At 40.4% G+C, this 24,419-nt stretch overlaps 2 protein-coding genes across 2 annotated transcripts; both read right to left on the bottom strand.

The window, feature by feature from the left end:
* Nucleotides 1-1,654: 1,654 nt before the first annotated feature.
* On the bottom strand, nt 1,655-5,827 carry LOC121491789 (gasdermin-E-like). The gene is made up of 3 exons (XM_041756955.1): nt 5,771-5,827; nt 4,072-4,230; nt 1,655-2,514 (listed from the first exon to the last, which is right to left on the bottom strand). The coding sequence occupies exons 1-3, from the start codon at nt 5,825-5,827 to the stop codon at nt 1,786-1,788; spliced, it is 945 nt and encodes a 314-aa protein (XP_041612889.1). The 3' UTR covers nt 1,655-1,785.
* On the bottom strand, nt 3,427-24,413 carry KICS2 (KICSTOR subunit 2). The gene is made up of 3 exons (XM_041757101.1): nt 24,036-24,413; nt 17,417-17,702; nt 3,427-7,278 (listed from the first exon to the last, which is right to left on the bottom strand). Exons 1-3 carry the CDS (start codon nt 24,268-24,270, stop codon nt 6,462-6,464), a joined length of 1,338 nt encoding a protein of 445 aa, XP_041613035.1. The 5' UTR covers nt 24,271-24,413; the 3' UTR covers nt 3,427-6,461.
* Between the last annotated feature and the right edge of the window lie 6 nt (nt 24,414-24,419).

Below are 24,419 nucleotides of genomic sequence, written 5' to 3'. Positions count from 1 at the left end.
ATCCTTAGCATGGTTGGTGCTTAATAATTGTTACATGAACTAATGTTAGAAACTAGAAAGCAGCCATTCATATCCTCTGCTTCTTCTTTAGGGACTGCTCTAACACTGACCTACCTTGGCGTGACTGAGACCAGGATGGCCTTGGGGTCAAGGGGTGTCCTGTACTGACATATAATTGTCACATCAAAAAATAATCCCAAATAACCTACTAGATACACATAGCACTCCTTGGCTGTAGTTGGCTAAGTCTTGTGTGCTCATGAAGTGGCTGGGCCTAACAGGGGTCACCCATCAGTGTCAATACTGAATATTTCCCATCTACATCTTCCTTTGTCACTGCCTGAAAAAGACTAATGAGTTGTAAAAAAATAATCAAAATGAATACTTTCAAAAAAAAAAACAAAAAAAAAAAACACAAAAAAAAAAAACAAAATGAATACTTTCGAGTATGGCTTTCCAAAACTGGGTCAAAGCCCACTGGAGTATGTGCTGGCTCCCTGAGGTAGGGGGTAAGGTGACTCAGTAGAATTGATGAGGAAGATACTAGAAACTAAGGGGGATGGGAGTGGGTTGGGGAATGAAGGAAGGAAGGAGAAAAGCAGAGGAAAATAATCAGTAGTAATTAAGAGAGAAGAATAGTAACCATGAGAAAGAAATAAAGGAAGATCATAACATTTACATAAAAGTGTCTTGTGGTAAGGGGAAAAATGGCTGCCTTGTTTCAAATTTGGGGTTAAACCTAAGCAGAAGGCAGAAATACTCATATACATTTCTCATGTATATAAAAGCTCATCCTAATTATTTTATTATTTTTTAAAATATTATTTTTAAGTAATCTCTACACCCAATGTGGGGCTTAAACTCATAACCCGGAGATTGAGTTGCATGCTCCACTGATTGAGCCAGGCAGGAGCCCTCTAACCATTGTTTTAAAAACTGGTAAGAGGGATGCCTCATTGGCTCAGTGGATAGAACATGCAACTCTTGATCTCAGGGTTATGAGTTTGAGCCCCACGTTGGGCACAGAGCTTAGTTAAAAAAAATAAATAAATAAAAACAGGGGCACCTGGTTGGTTCAGTCGGTGGACTATGCAACTCTTGATTTTGGGGTTTGAGGTCAGGCCCTATGTTGGGTGTAGAGATTACTTAAAAATAAAATGTTAAAAAAAAAAAAAACTGGAAAAAGCATCAAGCATTTATCCAGCCATTCCTTTTTTTTTTTCCTTTGATACAGTATCTATTTTATAAATTAAAAATCCAGAGTACGTGGGAAATCAGCATTATTCTAGACATAGAATTGCTATGTTCATTAAAGCATGACAAAAAAAAAGTATGTAGCTAGACCCCTAAGGAGAGGTGTCCTGCTACTATTTTAGTATAATTTTGTTTAGCAGAATATATGTACTATAGTAGCATTTACAGTTCATTTGTCAATCAGCACATCTAAAACACAGACTCTTCTATAAAGAGAATTTGTCTTCCTATAGCATTCACAATTTAAAATGAATTTTTGGGTCAAAGTGTCAGACTCCTCTGTTTTTGTATAATAGGTAAGTGGACCCATTTTGCTGCAGAAAAAAAGTCTGACCATTTACTAGCTTAAAATTCACAACCCACCTCCAGCTCTTCAGGTGTTGGAATCTAACTTAGAGCCCTGTTCTAGTGACCCACTGTCTAATGAAAAAGTGTTTACTGAGTACCTGGTGGCTAAACTCAGTAGTTACTTAACAATGCTGAGAAATACCCAGCCTTGGATGATAACATGTATTTGTAATTCACATGTTATTAATGTGCTCTGCCTAAAGCACAGAGTCCATTCAGGCTTATATAAAGAATTAGTGGGAGAATGTTAGGGTCCTTCTGGGTGACAACTTTTACAGATGACTGCAGTCTTTCCAAGTTCATGTCGGCTAAGGCAAACAAACGCTGCACGATCATAAACCTTTCCATATCTTTCAGAGGAGCCAAGTCTGGGTTTTCAAGATCAGATACTCCATTATCAGAGAGAGCACGGAGCAAGTGACACAGCGTAGGAATAATCTGGAGTCTACAGCAAGCACCTAGCAAAGCGGCTACATTATCTGGCATTTCTGCTAGTGCACTGACCAAGAAGTGGGCCGCAGAAAAGAGCTTCTGGTTGCTAATTGCATCCTCCTGGTCTGGACACCCGCCCTGTACTCTGTAGCCCACCAAGCTCAGGAAAGCCATGAGGTCCTGCTGCTGTGGGGGCTTCAGCTCCCCCGGTATTGCCAGTGGGGGCGACAGACCTCTGACCACATCGTCACACACTTGTTCCAGGACCACAAGTAATTCTTCATCAAACAGGACCGCCTGGAGGATGTCGCTCAGCGCTGTCTGTTGCTGTTCGGGCAGCTCCACAAAGGGGTGGAAATTCTTCTCCAAGAGCACAGTTGCTTGTTTTAAAACATCCAACGGCCCATCCAGGGCAGATGATCCCAGCCCAGCATCTGGCATGTCCCCGTATGCAAACTCTCGAAAGGTATCCAGCCATTCCTATATGAACTGTCTTTTAAGGTAGCCAAATAAAGTTTCTCCCCATAAAAACATCCCATCTAATAAATGAAAAAGGAATGACATATTAGACCATCACTATTCTGTAACCTTCAGTACCGTAACTGACCTAGGTAATGCCAGATATTAGCTGCCTCCCAATAAAATACACAAGTCACTACAAAAAAAAAAAAAAAAAGGGTGGGGGAGAAATCTGATCAAACCTCTTCATCTAACTTCTAATATAAAAGGAAAAAAAGACAGGAAAGCATGTTCAGTGATGGCTTAAAGATACTATCAGTAAAGTCCTGATTGTAAAAACTTCACAGGTATGAAATGCGACAAACTAAACACTTCAATCCCAAGGCAGAGATGGTCAGATTGCAGCACACAGAGATGGTTATTGCTGTTTTTAAATCAGTCTATGGTTAGTTCTTAACCATAGACACTTTAAAAATAAAGATACAAATAGTGAGAGGATAGGAAAAGACGTACCATGTGAACAGTAAGCATAAGCAGACTGGATCACAAAAATACCAGGCAAAATGCACTTTGAAGCAAGGAGTAGTAGTAATGGAGATAAAGCAGGAAACTTCATAGTGATAATCTGGCTGATAAGCGAAAAAGAAAATGTCTTTTAATTCAATTCAAATTTGGGGTTAAACCTAAGAAGCATTTGAATTTTAAAATGTCTATGGGTCTGTAAGAATATAGACTGAAGTGATGCTATCAACCAACCACAAAAATTTAGGAATAAAGAACCATGAGGGTTCTAAAATAAGGAGAGAGGGAAGGGAGGGTGAGTTGATTAGGAATTTATCTGCCTCCTCTTCTCAACTATACTGTTCAGAGTGACTAAGCACACGTTTATGCCACAGATCTGAAGAGAAAGACGAGAACAGGAGAAGTGCTGAGTTTAAGGAAAGAATGGTCTATCTTTTATTTATACAGTTTTCAAGCCCAAATAAGCTTTCAAAGCCTTTCTTACATGCATGATGTCATTCCATTCTTACATATCCTCTGATAAAAAGCAGGCCATATTTCCTTATCCCCATTTCACAGATAAGAAAGTCAAGCTCAGAGGCTGACAAGCCAAAAAAAAAAAAAAAAAAGCAAGTTTGCTGCTGGATCAAAGAGAGAGTAGACACATATTTTTAAAGACCCCGTGAATGACTCTATAGGAGTGCAATGAGTTACCAGCTATTTTCTTTCCTGTAAATAAATTTCCTACAATATGTCCAAATGCACAAAGAAATAACATAAAGGTTATTGGCCAGTCAGTTAAGAATTAAGCTATACAGTAGGTCCCTCTTACCCTCGAGTGTTTAAAACACCGAACAGGTGCCTGAAACTGCGCATAGTACCCAGCTCTCCATATATACTATGGTTTTTCCTATACATACATATTTGATGACAAAGTTTAATTTATAAATCAGGCACAATAAGAAATTAACAGTAACTAATAATAAAATAGAACAATTACAACAATGTTCTGTAATCCAAGTTATATGAATGTGGTCTTTCTCTCTCTCTCAAAATAGCTTATTGGGCCATACTCACCCTTCTTGGGATGACGTGAGATGACACAATCCTGGTGCAGTGAGATAAAGTGATGTGAATGATGCAGGCATTGGGATATAGCAACACACTACGACTGACCCCCTGATGATTGGTAGAAGCCCCGGCTTCCAGCTTCCACACTGCAGTGCCCGTGGATAACTGAAACCCAGGTAAGCACAACAGCAGGTAAGGGGGGACGACTGTATTTTCACACACTCCTTGACATGATGTCATCACATACAAGGTTGGACCCCAGAGGACAAAGTTGTGAACGTCCAGCCTGTGTCCAAACAGCATCCTAAAGTAGACACTCCTTGATGGCCTTGTTGGCAAACTCAGTGAGTGTTGACCACGCCCCTGGCTACACAGAAAAACTGACCAAGTTGTGGTTTAGAAACAATTTCAAAGTAAACAGTCTGCAGAAAATATGCAGATTTAATCTCTTCCAGTTAGCAAGACACAGACTTTACAGATCCATTTCATCAATTACTTTAGAGGACAAATCTCAGAGTAGAATCACTTTGTTTTTTGGCTTGAACCAAAATATGCTTAAAAATAAATACACCTTTTTAAATATATTCTAGACAAGGACTGATTACGTAAATATTATATGTAAGATTTATTTACACTCTTCTCCCTGTTCCACTGAAGTAAATTTCTTTTCAGTACATGGGAGACCAAACATTAAGGCTAATGGTGGTTTTATCTAGGAAAAATACATAAACAGCAAGGGATATTTTTTCAGCTTCTTGGTAAAACACAAAAGGGAAGAAAAATGATTGTGGACTTTTTAGTTCCAGTTGTTTTCAATTTTTTATGTAAGTTCAATGTTCAGATTTGTAAAGAACCTGAGTGAATAAAATGTAGAAGTAAATCACTACCTATTTTAAGCAAACTGGCTTTTTAGTTACAGGACTTTTATTTTTTAAAAAGGGGGAGGGGAAGAAAGAAAGAAATAGAAAAAAGACCAGTAGGTCCTTTCCAGCAGCTGGTCCCGCCTGAGGCAGGCAGGCCTCCTGGCACAGGCTGGGAATGGCTCTGCCCACTGCCAGCTTGCCGGCTGTGGCCCAGGAAAACCATGGCTCCATGCAATCATGAGAAACTGGACCAAACTGGACCGATCTGATCATTACGTCGGATACAAGCATTGAAGGAACTATCAAATAGTAACAAAACTCAATGACTCTTTGTGGCTTATTTTCATTCTGAGTCAATAACCAAGGAGTGACGTTCTCCACAGCCCATTAGGCCTTCACGGGTCCATCTACTTCCTCGTGAACACGACTGAAGGAGGGTGTTAAGGCAGCAGGTGTTAAGATGTATCACTGCTTCTAAAAGTAATTTGGAGGAGACAGGCATGAAACCCAAATTCAGATGTGCTTAAATTAAGTACTGATTTGATTACTCAGCTACGAAGAGGTCTTCTGAATGCACAATTGACTTTTAGCAAGTACAAGGTATCGAGACCAACCTTTTGAAGTTATAAAAGCAGGCTAAGTCGCATGAATGTTGAAGAGTGGCCGAAAAATGAAGGCTACATGCTTTTTTGGCCTAAGAATAAGCAGGGAGTGGAGCCAAACATGAACATACATTTCAGCAGAAAGGTGATAAACAGAAAGCCAAGTAGATAATATGCCGAGGAGTGAAGAAACCCCACATAAGAGCTTATACTAATTTTCAAACAGAGTAAAAAATTCACCTTCATAAGGGTAAAGACAAACATATTAGGTGTGTAGATCACCCCAGAAGAACCCATGACTACTAAAGTGTTCACGGGAGTTTTCTAAACTGTTAAAATTGATATTACATGACCACTCTGATTCACCCCTGATTTTTAATAACTGACAGAAATTTCTCACCAAGACTGATTTTGGCATCCAAAATACTAATTTGTTGATGAGAATCATAAAACTCCTTTCATGTTAATTTGCTAATTTATGAGATAGAAAACATACAGTCCTTGATTCTGAAAAGGCCATTTAATCTCTTATCTCAATTACTGGTCCTGGAAGGGGAGAGGAGAAGGCATGTGGAACTGCATTAAAACAAAGTTTAGAACAATATAAAACATGTGGAAAGACAAACCAAAGGCCAATCAATATTCTGTCTATAGGAAATAAAGGAAAATGGGAGAAAATACTGAAAGAACTCTGCTGTACCATGGAGATACACAGTAGCCATGATCACTTCCTAGATTACTCTTTGGATACTTGATTCAATTGGCCTTAATTGCTTATAAAGTGTGCAACACAATTAGGGAAGATTTGTCTTTAATTTAGCTCTCAAAGAAGCATGAATGGATGGAAACTCTAATCACAGACCACAGTAGATCATTAGAGCAATTAGGAACACACTTTCCAGTCTTGAAAACCTTTCACACAAATCACCTGCTAGCCTTTGGAGCCAGGCTTCAGACTTGCAAAAACTTTGGGGTTCTTAAGGGCAAGTGAGAGCTCATTGAGGAAGGAAATAAAGTGGGAGTCTCTTTCAGATTTCTTTGATTCAAAAATGACAACAATGGTAAAGTGAGGTTCTGGGCGGGTTAGGAAGTAGGTGCTCTGAACTTTGTCATCATAGAAGTGGACCACCTTCTCCAAGCTGTTCAGTTCAGACATGCGGTCTGTCATGATCATGATGACATTGGGCCAGTGCATGACGGGCCTGTCGCTGGGCAGGGACACCACGGCTGGATACTGGTCCACACCCTTAGGGGCCTCTCTGTAGGAATGGGGGTGGTGATAGCCATGACCCTGAAAGCTCTCAGAACCTCGGTTGTCAAAGATTAAGGACACATTGGCAGCATCATACTTCCGGATGAAGCTGGAAATCTTCCCAAAAAAGTCTGGGTTGGCTTTGGCAGTCAACGTTTTCATTTCCGAAGCAGTCGTTTGTCGGCTCAGCGCCTCGTGAAAGTAAAAGCTAAACTTGGCAAGAAGCATGTTTTTGAGTTTCATCAGCCAGAGGAAAAGGTGTGGGGGCTGAACGGCCTTCTGAGACTGCCCTCCGAACAAATGTTTCTTGGTCTCCCGCTGCTTTTCAAAGATCTGGCCCCAAGTCTGCAGCTTGGTGTGAGCACTGTGCAAGTTCACCAGAGACGGGAGGAACTTCCACTCGGAGACCTGGGCCTGGGCCTTCAGAAGATGGCTCAGGACATCCACCTCCAGCTGGAAACTGCCTTCCAAAGGACTGAGGATGGGGTGGTGAAATCTAGAGGGGAAGGGGAATGAAGAGAAATAAGTAGAAGTGTTACTCCACAGTGACATTTTCCATCCTCAAAACAGCACACCATGGTGGCCAGGCAAATCTTACTCCATTTGGGGGCGGTAGGAGGAAAGACTGAAGAGCTCCATGTTGATTCTTTTAAAAAATTGTTCTGGGACACCTGAACAGCATCCGACTCTTGATCTCAGTTTAGGTCTTGATTTCAGGGTTGTGAGCTCAAGTCCCACATTCAGCTCCATGCTGTGGATGTGGAGCCCACTTAAAAAATAAGTAAATAACAAAAATAAATAAATAAATCAAAAGTTATCCTGATATAACTTCACCATCTCAGAATGATGTCAGCATCATATTCTCCTGTGGAAATAGCCTGATATTTATTTTTAAAGATTTTATACATTTATTCATGAGAAGATACACAGAGAGGCAGAGACATAGGGAGAGGGAGAAGCAGGCTCCATGTGGGGAGTCCCATGCGAGACTCGATCCCAGGACCCCAGGATCATGACCTGAGCTAAAGGCAGACGCTCAACCACTGAGCCACCTGGGTGCCCCACATAGCCTGATATTTAAACAAAAGATGAGAGTAGTGGCTGCCTTCCTTTCAAATACAAAGAAATTAAATTAGCTGTACTTTTTTTCCTGGCCTATTTTATTTATTCTGGGAATTGTATAACTAACATAATCATCAAAACACAGCATCCTTTTTTCAGAATGTGGTCCTAAAGAGCTAGAGGTTAAAAAAAAAAAAGTCACTAAAACATGTATATAATACATGTAAACTTAATATTCATAGGAACTCCATAAGGTATTATGGTAACTCCATAAGATAAGCCATATTCAATCCTAGTTCCCAAATTTCCTTCATATTTCATCACAGTTAAAAACAAAATGGTAGCTAAATAACAAATACCTAACATTTCAACATTTATGTTTTAAATTGGATTACTACTCACTAAATTAACTTTATGACTCATGGATTGTTAACCTGCTATTTGTAAAACATTTTTTCTAATTCACTGGTAACAGTAATATTGGGTAGTAGGAGGGGAGAGGATGTGGGAATACCTCCTTCCAGGGAGAAGAGGGAAAAGGCCACGTGCATAGACCCTGAGTCAAGTGAGAACATCTTCTGATGCTTCAGGTCTCCTCTTCAGACTCATTTCCTTAAAAACGTCTCCTCTGTTCATCTCCAGACTAGGTCGGGTGACCCCAATTACATCCTCTAGTTTCTTAATACCTGTCTCCCACTTGAGTAGCTTCATTACCTAATTTGTCAGACAAACTGGGACCTATGGTCACCTTTGCTCTGAGCTCCTCGAGGAGAAGTGAGAGTTGCCTACTTCCTTCACTCCTTTATCTCTAGAACATATGGCACATACTAGAGATTCAGGAGAGGTTTGGTATACATGGTAACCAACTAGGTTAAGACTTGAATCCTACTCTCTGCCTCCTTGATTCTATTGTTTGTGATCTAGATGAAATTCTGTAACAATGGTTAAGGAGAGTCCTCCCTGTATGGACCTCTTAGAGCTTTCTTGCTCAGGGTTCTTCTTCTGAGAAATTCTCCACGGGTGGGGGGTGGGGGGGGTGTTTCAGTATCTGCCTGGCCTAGTGCACCTTCCTTCTCAAGGAGCCAACAACAAGCCCTTATACTCTTCCCAAAGGCCCAAAGCATCTGCAAGTGACCGTTTTAAATATGTGGGCAAGATCTAGCATTTACTGATCATATCTTATGCCTCAGGAACCATGGGAGATGATTTACGGGCCTGGACCCATGCAAGTTAATTGCTTCACTGTCAACAAGACAGAAGCTTCTCATACAGCTGTTTCAGCCCCAACCGAAGAGGAAAATGCTGGTTATCAATGAAAAAGTTAAGAAAAAAGATCATCACAAGTATAGCCAGAGTTTAAAAATTCACTTAAACATTAATTAGAGGGATTATTAAACATTAAAGAGCCCATACTAAGCTGGATATTATAAGATAGAAACTCATTATCATGTGATAAGGATATAGTTACTCACATGACAATTTTTTTCCCCTATTACCAGCATTTTACCTTCAATTAGCTTCGAGAGAGGGAAGCTAAAACATAGGTGGAGGGTCTCAGCCTAATAATACATTCAAAGAATCGAAAGATAGGGGTGCCTGGGTGGCTCAGTCGATAAGCATCTGACTCTTGATTTTGGCTCAGGTCATGATCTTATGGGTCGTGGGATGGAGCCCCATAAAAGATTGCAAGCCCAACAAGGAGTCTGTGTAAAGATTCTCTCCCTCTATGTCTCCCCCTACTCATTGTCTCTGGAGCTCTCCGTCTCTCTAAAATAAATAAGTCTTAAAAAAAAAAAAATCAGAATAAACTAGATTTTAAATCCTCTAGCTTATATGCTTAATTAATTAATTTGGACTCTTCAAACATTGCATGCTTTGAATTAGGCATTATGAAATCTAATACACATGTATACACACAACTTCACCACGTCTCAAAATCTTTGAATTGTACAAAATGCTCCTACCTCCTTAGCCTTTGAGCCCTTTAACGCTTAATGGCCATAAAGCATCATAAGATTCTATAATGATGGGTATCAATAAAATTTCCCAAGGAATTTGAACACAGTAAGACTTGAGGAAAATATTATGAGATTGAAGAAAATTCTACCACAAATAATAATACTCTAAGTTATTTTTCCTGCTTCATTGGAAATCATTTATATCTAACATTCTCCTTGAAAGAACATGAATTCTCTGTACAGATCTTCAGAAAGAATTCTGAACAGGCTCTTCATAAACATATCTTAAAAGTGTTTAAATGTTCAACATTTATTAGGGTGAATGTGAATGCTGAAGCTATTTTTCATCCTTAAGAAGAACTAAAAAATCATGTTAATGTTATTCTGCCAAGAGTTTGAGATTAGCATTATGATGTATCATTTTCCCATTTCCATTCTGCTCTGTGCCTCATACCCATTTACAACTCACACTATAGGGGGATCTGTTAGATTGTTGTAATCCAAAAATACAAACCTCAACTATGGCTTGAAAAGCATGAAAGAGTCCAAATATGGAATAAGTTGACAACAATTTACAGAGAACATCTGCTCTAAAAGAAGTCAAAAAAGAGAGGAGTGCAGGGAGAGGGGGAGAGATAGAGAGAGAGAGAGAGAGAGAGAGAGAGAGAGAGAGAGAATTCTCTCCTTCACAAATCCACATCAAGGAGTTCCTTCCAAAAGAAGTATCCAGGTCCCAAGTATGTGAGAAGTCAGATAAAAACAATGAAAAATAAATCTCTAGCACAATGTGAATGTACTAAATGCCATAAACTATACACTTAAAAATGGTAAATTTTATGTTATGTATATTTTAACACAATAAAAAAATCAATGTTTTCACTAATTTTTAAATATAAATACACTGAAGATAGATGCATTAGCCAAAGGTTTGCCTTATAGAGATTTCCCATGGTAGAAAGAGGTACTTATAATGGATACAAGTAAGTAGTTAACACATCTCTTATGAGAAGTACAAAATACAGTAAGGTTTTAGAAAACGGAGCAACTTCTTTTGGTTGAACGATTATGCAGCCCTTAAGGGAGACTGAATTTGAATTGAGCCATGAAACTTGGTGAGGGCTTACATTTCTGGCCCCATTCTTAATCACCTCTGAATCCACACCCTCTACCAGGTGACTCTGCAGGTCTTCCCACCAGAGGTGGAGTATACTTTCTCACCCCTGGACTATGGACTGAGTCATATGACTTGCTCTGGTCAAAGGGATGTTAGCAGATCTGATGCTTAAAACGAGCTTGGTTGGGCTTATTCTTTTGCACTTGGGTAAAAGCCACTGCGTAGCTGGCTCCCCACTCACTTTGGGCTCAGAATGAACACATACATGTGGAGCAGACCAAACCCAAAGCTCATAGTAATAAGCCAAGCCCAGTGAGAACAGCGGTAAGCAGAGCTATCCAGCTAAGCCAAGCCTGTAAAGTCAGCTTCCAGGAGACCTGCAAGCCTATGTGTGTGAATTTTAGGGTGTTCTGTTATACAGAATGATTGTGGCAAGAGCAACTGATAGATGATATGACAATATGATAGGCTTCAGAACGTACTACCCCAAAATATGGCATCTTGGTATACTAATTTATGAATACATTTAAGAAACATGTGCAGCAAAGATTTCCTAACCCTCCCCTAAAGCAGATCATAAAACCCTCAAGCGAGAGGTGCCTTCCCTCTACTCTAAGGAAAGGAGCATCCTTATCTCCAAAGGCAATGGGACACAGAGAGGAATCTGAAAGAACAGGCCTTGCGGCTTCCTCTTAGCTCATACCCTTTTTCATCCTAGCACATTTTCCCACAACTCTTCAAATGTACTCGGCTCAGTTTTGTTTTTTTAACAAAACCTACCACGAAAACACAGGTTTAACAGCTTCTTTGGGTCTTCATTATTTTATGAAGGCTCCCCTGACACACAAAACTTACATTAAATACACTGGTATGTTATTCTCTTGTTAATTTGTCTTTTGTTAAAGGGCCCCCTGCTGAGAATTTAGAAGTGTAGAAGAAAAACATCTTTTTCCTTCTCTCCGAATTCAAGGACATTCTAGGCAAAACAAATAATGAGCCAAGGTAGGAAATGGCAAATAGTTATGGGGAACACATTAGATTATGGATTTTTTGGCTTCTGCTTAAAATCCTTAAAGATTTCTCTTCAAAGCTTCTTTTCTACTAAGAGTTTGGGTGCAATTTAAGGCATTTGATGGGCCTTAGATGAATTTGGAAAGATAGGCTGGGGCAAGATAACAGAAGGCCTTCAGCCCTTACTGTTAAGATCTAGACATGCTGAATGCCTAGAGCAGAAGGTGTCCCACAGAAATGGCACTATTGTTGGTCTTATGAAATTTTCCATGGGCGAAAATTCACCTTGTTGAACGATACACACACAACTAACTGTTAATTTCACTTATCATCACAAATCTTTTTCTGAAGGGAAAGGGACATGAGGCCTAAGGAAATCACAGTTCTGCCCTTGGTGAGAATCCTGTCATCTGAAGCATTCAGATCAAAAAACTGTGCTCCCTAAAATGCCAACAGGATTTTTATGTGACTCAATTTTTAAAAATGTTCTTTGGGGCGCCTGGCTGGCTCAGTTAGTGGAGAGTGCGACTCTTGGTCTCAGGACTGTAAGTGTGAGCCTTACTTTGGTGTACAGATTACTTAAAAGTAAAATCTTAAAAAAAAAAAATTCTTTAAAATCTAGCTCTAAAATCATGGTTAAAGGATATGTCACTTAATGATATATTACTGTCATATCAAGGATTTTTTTTTTTAAGATTAACTTATTTATCGGAGATGGTGGTGCGCACAGGGAGGAGGGGCAGAGGGAGAAAGAGAGGGAGAGAGAGTCTTAAGCAGACTCATGCTGAGCAAGGAACCTGACTCGGGGCTTGATCCCACAACAGGATTGTTATAGTCAAAACCAAGAGTCAGATGTTTAACCGACTATGCCACCAATGTGCCCCCACCAGTGGGATTTTTAAAAACTGTCTAGAATGCATAAATAATTTACTTCCTTAAAATAATTATTTCTTAAAATTATACTCTTGACTTAGGAGAGTAAATTTTTGCATTTATAATCCATCTTCCAGGTTTGTTTAACTATGAAACAGAAAAATTAACCAGAATCTTCTTTTATGCCCACTGTATAAGAGTTAGGTAAGTAAATTCAGAATGAATTTTACAGAATCAAAAAATGTTCCAATGATGCTTCCCTGGAGGGAGGGGGAGATTAAAAAACCCAAGTTCCTCCTCTCCTCAAAAGTATTCAAGGAATAGTAGACACCCTATTCCTGTATGAGCTAAACTCGTATTTTTTTCTCCTCAGGGTACACAATAAAAACTAATATGATTAATGTTAATTATTCAATTTGAAATGCAGCACCACAATGACTGTGGTTCTTAAGCAATAATTTACATTTGCTTAATAATGTAATAAGTTTGCCAGAAAGGGAAACCTTTAGCACTATTCTACTCTTTTTCTTTTCTTTAAAGATTTTATTTATTTATTCATGAGAGATACAGAGAGGCAGAGACATGGGCAGAAGGAGAAGCAGGCTCCATGCAGGAAGTCCGGTGCAGGACTCGATCCCGGAACTCCAGGACCACACTCTGGGCCGAAGGCAGACGCCCAACCGCTGAGCCACCCAGGAGTCCCAACCCTACTCTACTCTGACCACAAGTGGCTTCCAAAGAAAAAAAAAAACAAAACGTGCTTCCCCTTCTTCTCTGAAAGCAGACTGGACCTTGCAATAACTCACACAGAATCTGCATCTCAAATCATGTCCACAAGTTAGACTCCATGTTATACATCATGCATGTTAATTTTTTAATACAAAAGCATTTCATCATTTGAAAGATAAAAGATTCACATGCTATTTTAGAAGTGCTCTGACATGGATCAGATATATTGGGGCAAATAAACATTTCCTGAAAGATAAACTTGGGTCCTTTGTGAGAAGGATTAACTCTTTCAATACAATAGAATACCAAAATATTAATTACTTCTCTAGAACACTGGAACCATGAAAGAAATGTTTGGTATAGCACAGATACCAAATCAAAAGGTCTACAGAAAAGAAAAAAAGAAGAAGGGGGGCGGGGAAAGGTCTACAGAAAAAAGAATATTATCCTGGCAAAAGGCAAAGTATGTTAATTTTCGCCTACCATAATTCCACCTCCCCCTCCAAAATCAACATATTGTACAGAATTTCAACTTTTCAGAACTTGTTAACTAAGGGATTTATGTTAACTTCAAGTTTCCAATTGAGATAATTTTCAGGCTTGGATGTGTAATCAGTAATTAATTAGATAAAGGCAGCACTAGTGGAAGACGGAGAAAGATGAAAACACCTTGACCTAGGTGATACCCTGCCCGGTATCCTGGCTCTATCAGATTCCAAGAGTAACCACTCTGTCCTAAAGAGCTTCAAGAATGAAAGCTGGGCTTTTGAGGGAAATGGAAGGAATTCTCAAAGATCTGGGAAATAGGATGTTCCAAAGAAGGTAAAAGATGATAGATCACAAATCTAATCAAATAAAAATAGCTAAATAATAATAATCATTCCTATGAAACACACATACATATACACACTGTTAAAGTTCAGTACCTAGTATATTCCACTGCTGGTACCTCTCTTTCATTTATCCAAACAATTTTTTTCATGTAGACCATTTTCAATATCACAGGGAACTTTTAAAACATAGAAGTTTCTGGGCACTCAACTGAGAATCACTAAATCTTACCCTCTTGAGGAAGAAGGGCAGGGCAAGGGCAGGGGGCAGGTATGGTTCCTTTTCTTAAGCTTTGCAAAAAAAAAAAAAAGCTTTGCAAATGGGGGATCCCTGGGTGGCGCGGCGGTTTGGCGCCTGCCTTTGGCCCAGGGCGCAATCCTGGAGACCCGGTATTGAATCCCACGTCGGGCTCCCTGCATGGAGCCTGCTTCTCCCTCTGCCTCTCTCTCTGTGTGTGTGACTATCATGAATAAATAAATAAAATCTTTAAAAAAAAAAAAAAAAAAGCTTTGCAAATGGTTCAGCAAACCACTTTCACATTAACATTTGGGAATCACCACGTGAGATCTCTTCCCTTTGAGAATTAGATCTCAAACTGTACTTTTGTTTTTGGATTTCAAAAAATTATGTTATTAAAAAAAAAATCCAAATCAGGTTTGAGGAAGAAATAAAAGTTCCAAACATAGAAAATCTGTTACCATGTAAAATTTGTTTATAAAATGAAAATGTGTATATTTATATGCAGAGACTGTCTCTCAAGAATGATAGGAAGAACTCGCTAACAACATTCATTGTCTCTTAGGAAGGGAATTAAGTAGATGAAGAACAGGGGCACTTTTCACTATGTATTCTTTTGTGCTTTATAAATTTTGAGATGTATTAATGTATTACCTACTAAAAATAGATGAAACAAAAATTTAGAATATATCATAAAAACAAAAAATACATGACAATAAAAAAAATAGTAAGAGGACATTTTGGATACAATTGGGGAAGTCCGAATATGGACTACTTACTGCTGATGATAGAAAAAAAATCAGTGCTAAATTTCCTAAGTGAGAAAACTATGTTACAGTTTTGTATAGTTCTTAGAAGATACAATCTGAGTATTTGGGGGTGAAGTGTTATGATGTTCCCATATGACTTCCAAACAATGTGGGAGGGGTAATAAAATTATATAAACAGAGAGATAAAGCAAACATGGCAACATTTTAACAATATGAGTCCAGGGGAAGAATGTTTGCATGTTCACTGCACAGCTTTATTTCTTTTTAAAATCTTTCTCTTTTTTAAAAAAGATTTTATTTATATATTTGACAGAGAAAGAGAGCAAGAGAGCATAAGCAAGTGGAGTGGCAGAGGGAGAGGGAAAAGCAGGCTTCTGGCTGGGCAGGGATCCCGATGGAGGGCTCAAGACACAGGGCTCGAGCCCAGGACCCTGGGATCATGACCTGAGCTAAAGGCAATTGCTTAACCGAGCTACCCAGGAGCCCCTGTTTATTTCTTTTTTAATAACAGCTTTACTAGGTTATTCACATACATAATGTATACTCTTTTATAAAAGGTATAGAATTCAGTAGTTTTAGTACAGAGTTGTGCAACCATCACCACTAATTTTAGAACAGTCTCATGACCCCCCCAAAAAGGAATCCTGTACCCATTAGAAGTCACTCCCCATTCTCACCTTCACCCCAACCATTTTCTGTGTCCGTCATCTGTAATCTATATTCTGTGTTTATGACTTTGCCTATTCTGGACATTTCCTATAACTGGAAGGATACAACATGTGATCTTTTCTGACTGGTTTCTTTCATGTAGCATAATTATTCAAGGTTCATGGATGCTGTGGCATATATCAATACCTCATTCCTTTCTACAGCCGAACAATAACACCGAATGCTTCTCAAAATCCTTTGGTATTGTTTTTTGGCTCAGGAAGTGAGCAATACATTACAGGCAGGCTCACAAATGAAAGCAGCAATTTCCTTCAAATATAAGTTTTCCAGCTGATCAACATCTTTTTTTAAAAAAAATTAAATTGGATGGGATCCCTGGGTGGCGCAGCGGTTTGGCGCCTGCCTGTGGCCCAGGGCGCAATCCTGGAGACCCGGGATTGAATCCCACATCGGGCTCCCGGTGCATGGAGCCTGCTTCTCTCTGCCTATGTCTCTGCCTCTCTCTCTCTCTGTAACTATCATAAATAAATAAATAAATAAATAAATAAATAAATAAATAAATAAGTAAATAAAGGAAACCAAGTTGGATTCCTTAAAAAAAAAAAAAAAATTAAATTGGCTACAAATAGCTTTTTGGCTATCAAAAAAAATTTAAGTATGCCCTCCTCAAAATCACAGATGCCTGTCTCCCCTAAGAAAGTTTAAAACAAAACCAAAACTTTGCCACAGGCATAGAATAGCATAGAAAGCAATTATAAAGGAGTTTCCAACACATCTTAAGTAATGGTTAGTTACATCAGAGGAATAAGTGGATAACTCATCAAGGTGATTACTTTGTAAGGGACATTTATTTGAATAATAGTTTGTAAAAAAAAAAAATCACATTAGTTTATATACAGTTCTTGCTGTGTGAACTCTTTTTGAAGCAGCAAAATCAGTTATAATACATCTTTTAAGGATTACTTCATTCTTGGCCCTTGGTTATTGCTTAGGGAAGTATCCACCCAGCATGGTGTTAATGAAGCCCAAAGGAGGTACCTAATGTATACCCATTCGTTAATATGTATAAAATGTAAAACAGCTATTTCTCTATTTCAGTTATTTCATCATAGATTTTCCTCATAAGAGTGTGGGGAAGTGGGGCACCCTGGTGGCTCAGTGGTTGAGCATCTGCCTTTGGCTCAGGTCATGATCCCGGGGTCCTGGGATCAAGTCCTGCATCAGGTTCCCTGCAGGGAGCCTGCTTCTCTGCCTCTCTCTGTGTCTCTTAGGAAGAAATAAATAAAATCTAAAAAAAAAAAAAAAAGAATGTGGGGAAGGAGCTAGTGTGTGTGGGAGTGAGAGGCTGCTCTGGCCATGCCTCCCTCCTTCCCTCCTCACCTGGAGCTGTATTTCTTGAGGATGGTGTCCAAAAGGCCAACGAGCTCCTCAGCATTGATGAACTTCTGTGGGCTGAGGGTGTACATCTTCTCATAGAAGTCTGCGATCTCCATCCGGGCTTGCACGAAGAAGCACAGCTGCTCCGACAGGTGGGAAAGTAGTTCTTCCACGTGGGGGGCGTTCCCCCCGAGGGCACCGCGGCCAGTCACCACCTTCTTCAGCTCGTTGTGCAGGGAAGTATAGATGGTACGGATAGAATCTTTCCTGCTGAAGAAGGACTGGCCCCCTGGGAGGCAAATGACATTAGCAAATGACAAGTAAGGAAGAGAAACTAGGAGAGAACACCTCCCAGCACCCAAAAGGAAAGGAAGGGCGCCTGGGTGGCTCAGTGAGTTAAGCACCTGCCTTTGGCTCAAGTCATGATCCCAGAGTCTGGGATCCAGCCCCCTGTCTGGGCTCCCTGTTCAGCGAGGAGTCTGCTTCTCCCTCTCCCCTGGCTTGTTCTCTCTCTCTCTCTTGCTCCCTCTCTCTCAAATAAGTAAATACATAAAATCTTTTAAAAAAAGAAAAACCAAAAAGAAAGGAGTAGAGTCTGCTGAGCTCAATGAGTTATCACCTACCATATTCTCTGACTCCTATGATTGGAATTTAAATATTTTGTGATTCATAATTTCACTGAAGAATAAGAAATGAATGCCTGGTGCACCTCCTTAGTGTAGTAACAGATGAGTGTATGATTTCCTTACCCATATACCGATTCTCCCCCAAACCAATTCAATGAGGATTCATATTTATTTCAGAGGAGAATTAACCTAGCAGGTGACATCAACCTGAATCCAAATAGCCCTCCTTCCACATACATGTATTTAAAACAAAAGAGAATACCCAACTGGAAAACACTGTTGTTATTCCTGATAAATCAGAAAATTTTATTTCTGCATCAGGGCTGAATTTTCCTTTGAATCTTTTAAGCTATACCAGAAAATGGAAAACACATGTATCACCCTTACACAAGAACACAGAATCTGGGGATCGCAGGGGAAAAAAAGGAAATCTTTAGTTTTTTTTTTTTTTTTAAGTAAGTTCTACACCCAATGCGGGGCTTGAACTCATGACCCTGAGATCAAGAGTTATATGCTCCTCCAACTGAGCCAGCCAGGCACCCAGAAATCTTTGGAACTCTTGATAAGGTTTATACAATAGATTATAACAAAATAAGCACCACATTGTGAATGATTAAGTGCAGGAAGTAATTATAAATTATATATATTTATATATATAATTTATATATATAAATTATTATTATTATAATTTATATATATAAATTATATATTTATAATTATAAATAACTATTGCTGTAACTCATTTCCAAAGGAAATCGGGGGGGGGGGGGAACCAGGGGTGCCTGGTAGAGCGTGTGACTCTTTTTTTTTTTTTTTTTTTTTGAGCGTGTGACTCTTATCTCAGGGTCTTGAGTTCAACCCCTACACTAGGCATGGAGCTACTTAATTTTAAAAAAAAGACAAAATACATCCCTTTCAGCAGTTAATAGGGATCAAGTGGCATCGATCATTTCCTTACTCGGTATTAACACATGATCAACTCTAGTTCTAATAATTATAGAGCCAGCTTTGTAGATGTTTTCTTAAGCAATTCTGCACTAAAGAAAGGGTCACAGGGATCCCTGGGTGGCGCAGCGGTTTGGCGCCTGCCTTTGGCCCAGGGCGCGATCCTGGAGACCCGGGATCGAATCCCACGTCAGGCTCCCGGTTCATGGAGCCTGCTTCTCCCTCTGCCTGTGTCTCTGCCTCTTTCTCTCTCTCTCTCTCTGTGACTATCATAAATAAATAAAAATTAAAAAAAAAAAAAAAAAAAAAAGAAAGGGTCACAGGCAAGACATTAAGAGAATGAAAAGAAAGTGCAGCTTTAAAACAGTAATTCTTAGAAATATATAAAAACCTCAGAGATGGATGACAGTTTACATTTTCTATTGCTATACACAGAATGCTTTAATGAATAAACTTATTACTTTTATACATGTCAATTAAGAGTGAAAAATTATTTATCGAGGCATTTTGTAAAATATCCCTTTGACAAATGAAACATTTCACAATGTTGTTTCTACTTCACTGCCCAGTTTATATTTCAAGAAATGAATCTTACATCCTTTCCTACTACTGTGACCAGCATGTCCAAGGTTATCCACGATTTTCACAGTTGGCTCTTAAAGTCTGGCTTCTCAGAAAGCCCTTAGTCCCACGCCCTGGGAAGCTCCCTGGCCCTGGGTAAAGCTAGAAGGTTGGTCACTTATAACTTATTTTTAAGCATTAATAGTTTGTGGAATAAGTTAAGTGACCAACCTTCTAGGTTTGTAGTTGTAGTTAATAGTTGTAAAAGTAATCAAATTAATAGTTTGTGGAATGAATGCTTTCTTCAGTATACTGCCTAGACAAAGTAACTAGTATTCAAATCATTTCCTCTCCTAATAGCAGCAAAAACCATGTGGTACAGTTGGATTGACCCCAGCACTAACATCCCGCACAGGACTGTACCCTGAAGGGTTTGCCCTCCTTCCCTGCCTATATTAGTCTAACCCTGCAGATTTTGTGAAGTGACAGTATGGAATAAATAGACCTCTGTGACCAAGTTTAGGAGAAAAAATGTCTTAGGTTAAGTAGGTAACGAGAGTACCATGCAAAATCTATGGGGTGCCTAGATGGCTCAGTCAGGGGAGTGTGCAACTCTTGATCTCAGAGTTGTGAGTTCAGGCCTCACATTGGGTGTACAGATTACTTAACAATAAAATTTTAAAAAAACAAACAAAAAAAACCTAAAAGCTCTGGAAGTCTGACAGACTTAGCCCCAATTCCAGCTTCCGAATGTATACTCTGTGTGATATGCCAATGACTTGGCTACTTTGAACCTTAGCTGTGGTTTTTAACACGAAACAAGTAATAGAGCCAAGAAGACAACATGAAATCACATCTGGTATATAATGTGCCTGGAGCAAAGTGCATGTTGCATAACACTAGTCCCCTTCCCTTCCATTTGTAACTGACGTAAGAAGACCCTGAATACTACCTAATTGGGCTTCTAAAACTCTATAGTAAATTGGGAGCTTCATATAATATAAACAAGAGTAGCCACCTATTTGAAAGCTAGTGAGGTGACTCTCAACTGCGTACTCACCTCTTAACAGGGTGGCCTTAGTGACAGTTTTAACTCTGAGTGAAAAAGAACTTCCTTCATCAGATTACCCTCTCTGAGGGAGTGGAAACACCACACAGATGCAAAGAGTATCCTGAAAAGCTTATCAATAATCATCAGTCACCAGTATGTGAAACCATGTCAAGGGACACTATAAGGAGGGGAGAGACCACCAACGCATTTCTTTTAAACTGGTCTCTTTTCTCAGAGCTCTCAGGAGCACAATCCTAAATATTTACTACCCTGGTTAGGAATATCCAGAGGGGACTGGTCTTCCTTCATTACTGGGAAACAAGGAAGCAGGGACACCAGACATCTTCCTCTTTTCAATTTTTTGAACTCACAAAATAGGATTATGTTGAATTATTTCCAGAAGGCTCTTTGTATTGTATCTTCACTATTTTTCAAGATTTCAACAGTCCACCTCACAGGATAAAATTTCAAGTAACAAGTGTATTAAAGGAGTATGTGAAACGTCTAATTGAGTATTTTATTCCACAATGTTTTGTTAATGATAGTTTGTAAACGTTGGTTCTCAAGTTAAAGTCATTTTCTACCGTGCTAAATTCTAGCAACCAGAGGTTGAGGAAACTCTCCAGTAACAAAACAAAAGGGAGAGATGTATGGCCTAAAGTCCTCCAAAGGCATTGAGATGGCATATTTTTATCCGTGATCCTTCCCCAAACAGGTATAGTCTCTTCTCAAAGCAAAGAGAAAGCTCCAAGGTAAGGGCTCCACCCAAAGTTGTTCAGAACTGAGCCAGTACAGGAACAGAAGGCTCCCTGTCAGGTCCATCCTTTGCCTAAAGTGTTTGCCCACACGTGCATCTATAATCAGGATTCACTGCCAAGGTCTCTGATAAACATCAGTCACAAGAGTGAGGTCAGAAAGACTCACGTGTTTGGATCATGTTTTTTAAATGTTTAAAGATACACATAAAACATTTTGTTTTGCTTTTTTTAAAAAAAAAATATCATACATTCTAATTACCAAAGGATGTGAAGAACATGGGAATGTCTTAAGTGTCAACACAAAACTTTTTCCCCAAGGGTTTAATTAAGAAAATAGAGCCCACCTAATAATCACAGAATCATATGGTAAGCCTGCTGATATCACAAACATTCCAGTATCAAAACACTGTAAGATAGCTGCAAATTTAAAAATTTAAAATTTGGAACCTACGTTTACTATACATTGAAGAAGTTAATGAGGCGTTAAAGTTAAACGTGCCATTCTCAGAACATTCACTCAGAAGTGACAGATCACTGGGAGCCTGAACCACGCCTGGGCATGTTTCAGAGTGTCAACTGCTCCCGGGTGAATTTCACGGTGCAGCCTTCAGGCTCATCCATGCAAGCAGGGGGTCCATGCAGAACTCATCACTTTATGTGACAAGGGCCATTTCACAGAACCCAAGGCTGAGACCCTGATGATTTTACACCTGCTCTTAACACACAGGGCAGCCAGTGCTGTTTACCTAAAACCAGACACATACAACTGAAACTAGAATAGCAGATTTTTAAACTGGGGTCCGTGACTAGGCTTTAGGAAATCCGACTGAATGGAAACCTCTCAGATTATATGCAAAATCGTATTACACATGTATTTTCCATGTAAGTGCATGGGCTTCATCAAAATCTCACAGATGAGCTTAAACAAATTAAGAATCATGGCCCTGAGGGGTCAGTCACCATTCTTCATGAGGTGAGAGAATCTAAAAACAACTAAAACTGCCAGAAAATTACCCACCTTCAATTTTATGGCCAGAATCTTCCCCACTTCCAAATACAGTTGACCCCTGAACAGTGTCAGGGGTAGGAGAGGGTTTGCTGGGGAGCTGATCCCCCCCACCACACACACACACATAGCCAAAAATCCGGGTATTAACTTTTGACTTCCCAAAAATTTAATTACTAATAGCTTATGGTTGACTAGAGGCCTTACTGATAACATAAACAGTAGGTCAACACGTATTTCATAGGTTATATGTATTCTATGTTGTATTCTTATAATAAGGTAAGCTAGAGAAAAAGAAAATGTTAGGAAAATCATAAAGGATGAGAAAAATATTTACTGCACTGTATTTATCGAAAAAAAAATCCGTGTATTAGTGGACCCATGCAGTTCACACCCCTCTTGTTCAAGGGCCAACTGTATACACAAAGTATATGCTTAAATCATAATACGGACACCAACTTTTTACAAATCATATGGATAAAAACACAATCTGACAGTTCAAAGGCAGGTATTCTGGTTTGAGATCTGTCACCTACCCACACAGGTGCGCGCGTAGACAATTTGCCGATCTACAGAAAGGGTAACAATGACACTGCAACAGCAATTGCAAATTTGTGAGAAGTGCCACTGCAAAAAGGGGTGGGGGAAAAAAATGCACAGGGTGAATCTAACTGAGCACTTTTGCCAGTAAGTCAACATACTACACAACAAGGTATTATCTGAACAGCCAAGGCACAGGTTAAGACCTCAGAAAGCCCTGCACACACACCCCCCCCCCCCCCGGGGGGATTACTGATCATGGTCCCCTGGCCATAGGGACGTGGCCACCTTCAGGCAATAGAAGGAAACTGGGGGTTAAAATCAAAATGGAATCTGCACTCAACTTTTATCTTTCTATTCCTATTGCATAGATGTATCCTCCATTCATACCAGCCCCTGTGCTTCCGATTACTGAAACGTCTAAAAACAGGCCAAAATACTAACACCCCTTTGAAAGCTCCAGGATCCATAATAAGGTACTGTTGGCCATGATAAGTAGTGATATTTTATATGCACAGCCCTTGGCTTCCTCGTATTTTATTTCCTTCTGATCTACTCATACCATTTCAGCTAGTAAAAATCGGCTGAATCCGTTCTTTCACCTCACTTCCAGGGGCCAAGATTCATGATGATGCAATGATAAGTGTTTACCATCTTCCCCCAAGTGCCCTCTTGCTAGTGTCAGGCACGTTTCTTGCCTTTCCTGTCCGGTACTCGCTTATTTCCTCATGCTTTAAATTATTTATTGACAGCCTAAGAAGAAGGGGTAAGGACGCCATCCGCAACTCTCAGGGGCCTCGGCTTTAGGAGGCCGGGCTGCAAAGGTGTTCATTGGTTCTAACTAGGTTGCATTGCCCAGGTCTGCTCCTCTGGCCAGTGTCAGCGGGCAGGCTGCTTAACTTCTCACTGAGGGCACCAATCCGTGCAATGGGCACGCACGGAGACACCCCTCGGTGGGAGCCGCAGCCCCGGCGGCAGCGGAGGCCGGTGGGCGGGGCCTGCGGGAGCCGGGGGAGGGAAGGGGTCGCCGGGAGGTGAGCCGGGAGCGCCGAGAGGAGCCGGAGGCCGCGGCGAGGCAGGGAGCCAACCCCCTTTCCTTCCTCCTCAAAGGGCACGGGGGGCGGGGCGGAGGTACCTAGTTTCTGCCCCAGGTAGGTGAGGCTGTGATAGACCTTCTCGGCCGCGGCCAGGTGGGCCAGGGCCGCCAGCAGCGACAGCCAGCTGCCCCCCGCGCTCTTGTTGGCCTCTCGCTCCTTGTCCACATTGTCCTTGGCCTTGTCGTAAGAGAAGATGCCCAGGTGAGAGAAGAACGTCTCCAGCACCGCCTGTTCCACCGGGACCGGGGCGGCCAGCGGGATAGACTCCCCCATGCGAGCTGCGACCCAGCTCCACCCACGTGGCTCTCCGCTGCCTCGCACTTCCGGGTTCCTGGGGAACGTGCGCGCCGGCGTGCGTGCGTGCGCGCGGCCGCGGCGAGCGCCGGGCTCGGGGGCGCGCGGCCGGGCCTGAGCGAGGAGGC

The sequence above is a fragment of the Vulpes lagopus genome, chromosome 5 (assembly GCF_018345385.1).
Source record: "Vulpes lagopus strain Blue_001 chromosome 5, ASM1834538v1, whole genome shotgun sequence".
Taxonomy (NCBI): Eukaryota; Metazoa; Chordata; class Mammalia; order Carnivora; family Canidae; genus Vulpes; species Vulpes lagopus.
The sequence above is the reverse complement of the archived record's forward strand: the minus strand, read 5'-3'. Positions and strand labels throughout refer to the sequence as shown.

Excerpts from the sequence above, each read along its gene's own strand:
- LOC121491789 (XM_041756955.1), bottom strand. The coding sequence starts at position 5,827 with ATGGGTTCTTCTGGGGTGATCTACACACCTAATATGTTTGTCTTTACC. Across the intron at positions 4,231-5,770 it reads TTGTCTTTACCCTTATGAAG|TTATCCACGGGCACTGCAGT; the intron begins GTGAATTTTTTA and ends CCTGGGTTTCAG. Across the intron at positions 2,515-4,071 it reads CTCACGTCATCCCAAGAAGG|GAATGGCTGGATACCTTTCG; the intron begins GTGAGTATGGCC and ends CAGTTCATATAG.
- KICS2 (XM_041757101.1), bottom strand. The coding sequence starts at position 24,270 with ATGGGGGAGTCTATCCCGCTGGCCGCCCCGGTCCCGGTGGAACAGGCG. Across the intron at positions 17,703-24,035 it reads CTACCTGGGGCAGAAACTAG|GGGGCCAGTCCTTCTTCAGC; the intron begins GTACCTCCGCCC and ends TTTGCCTCCCAG. Across the intron at positions 7,279-17,416 it reads CTCAAGAAATACAGCTCCAG|ATTTCACCACCCCATCCTCA; the intron begins GTGAGGAGGGAA and ends CTTCCCCTCTAG.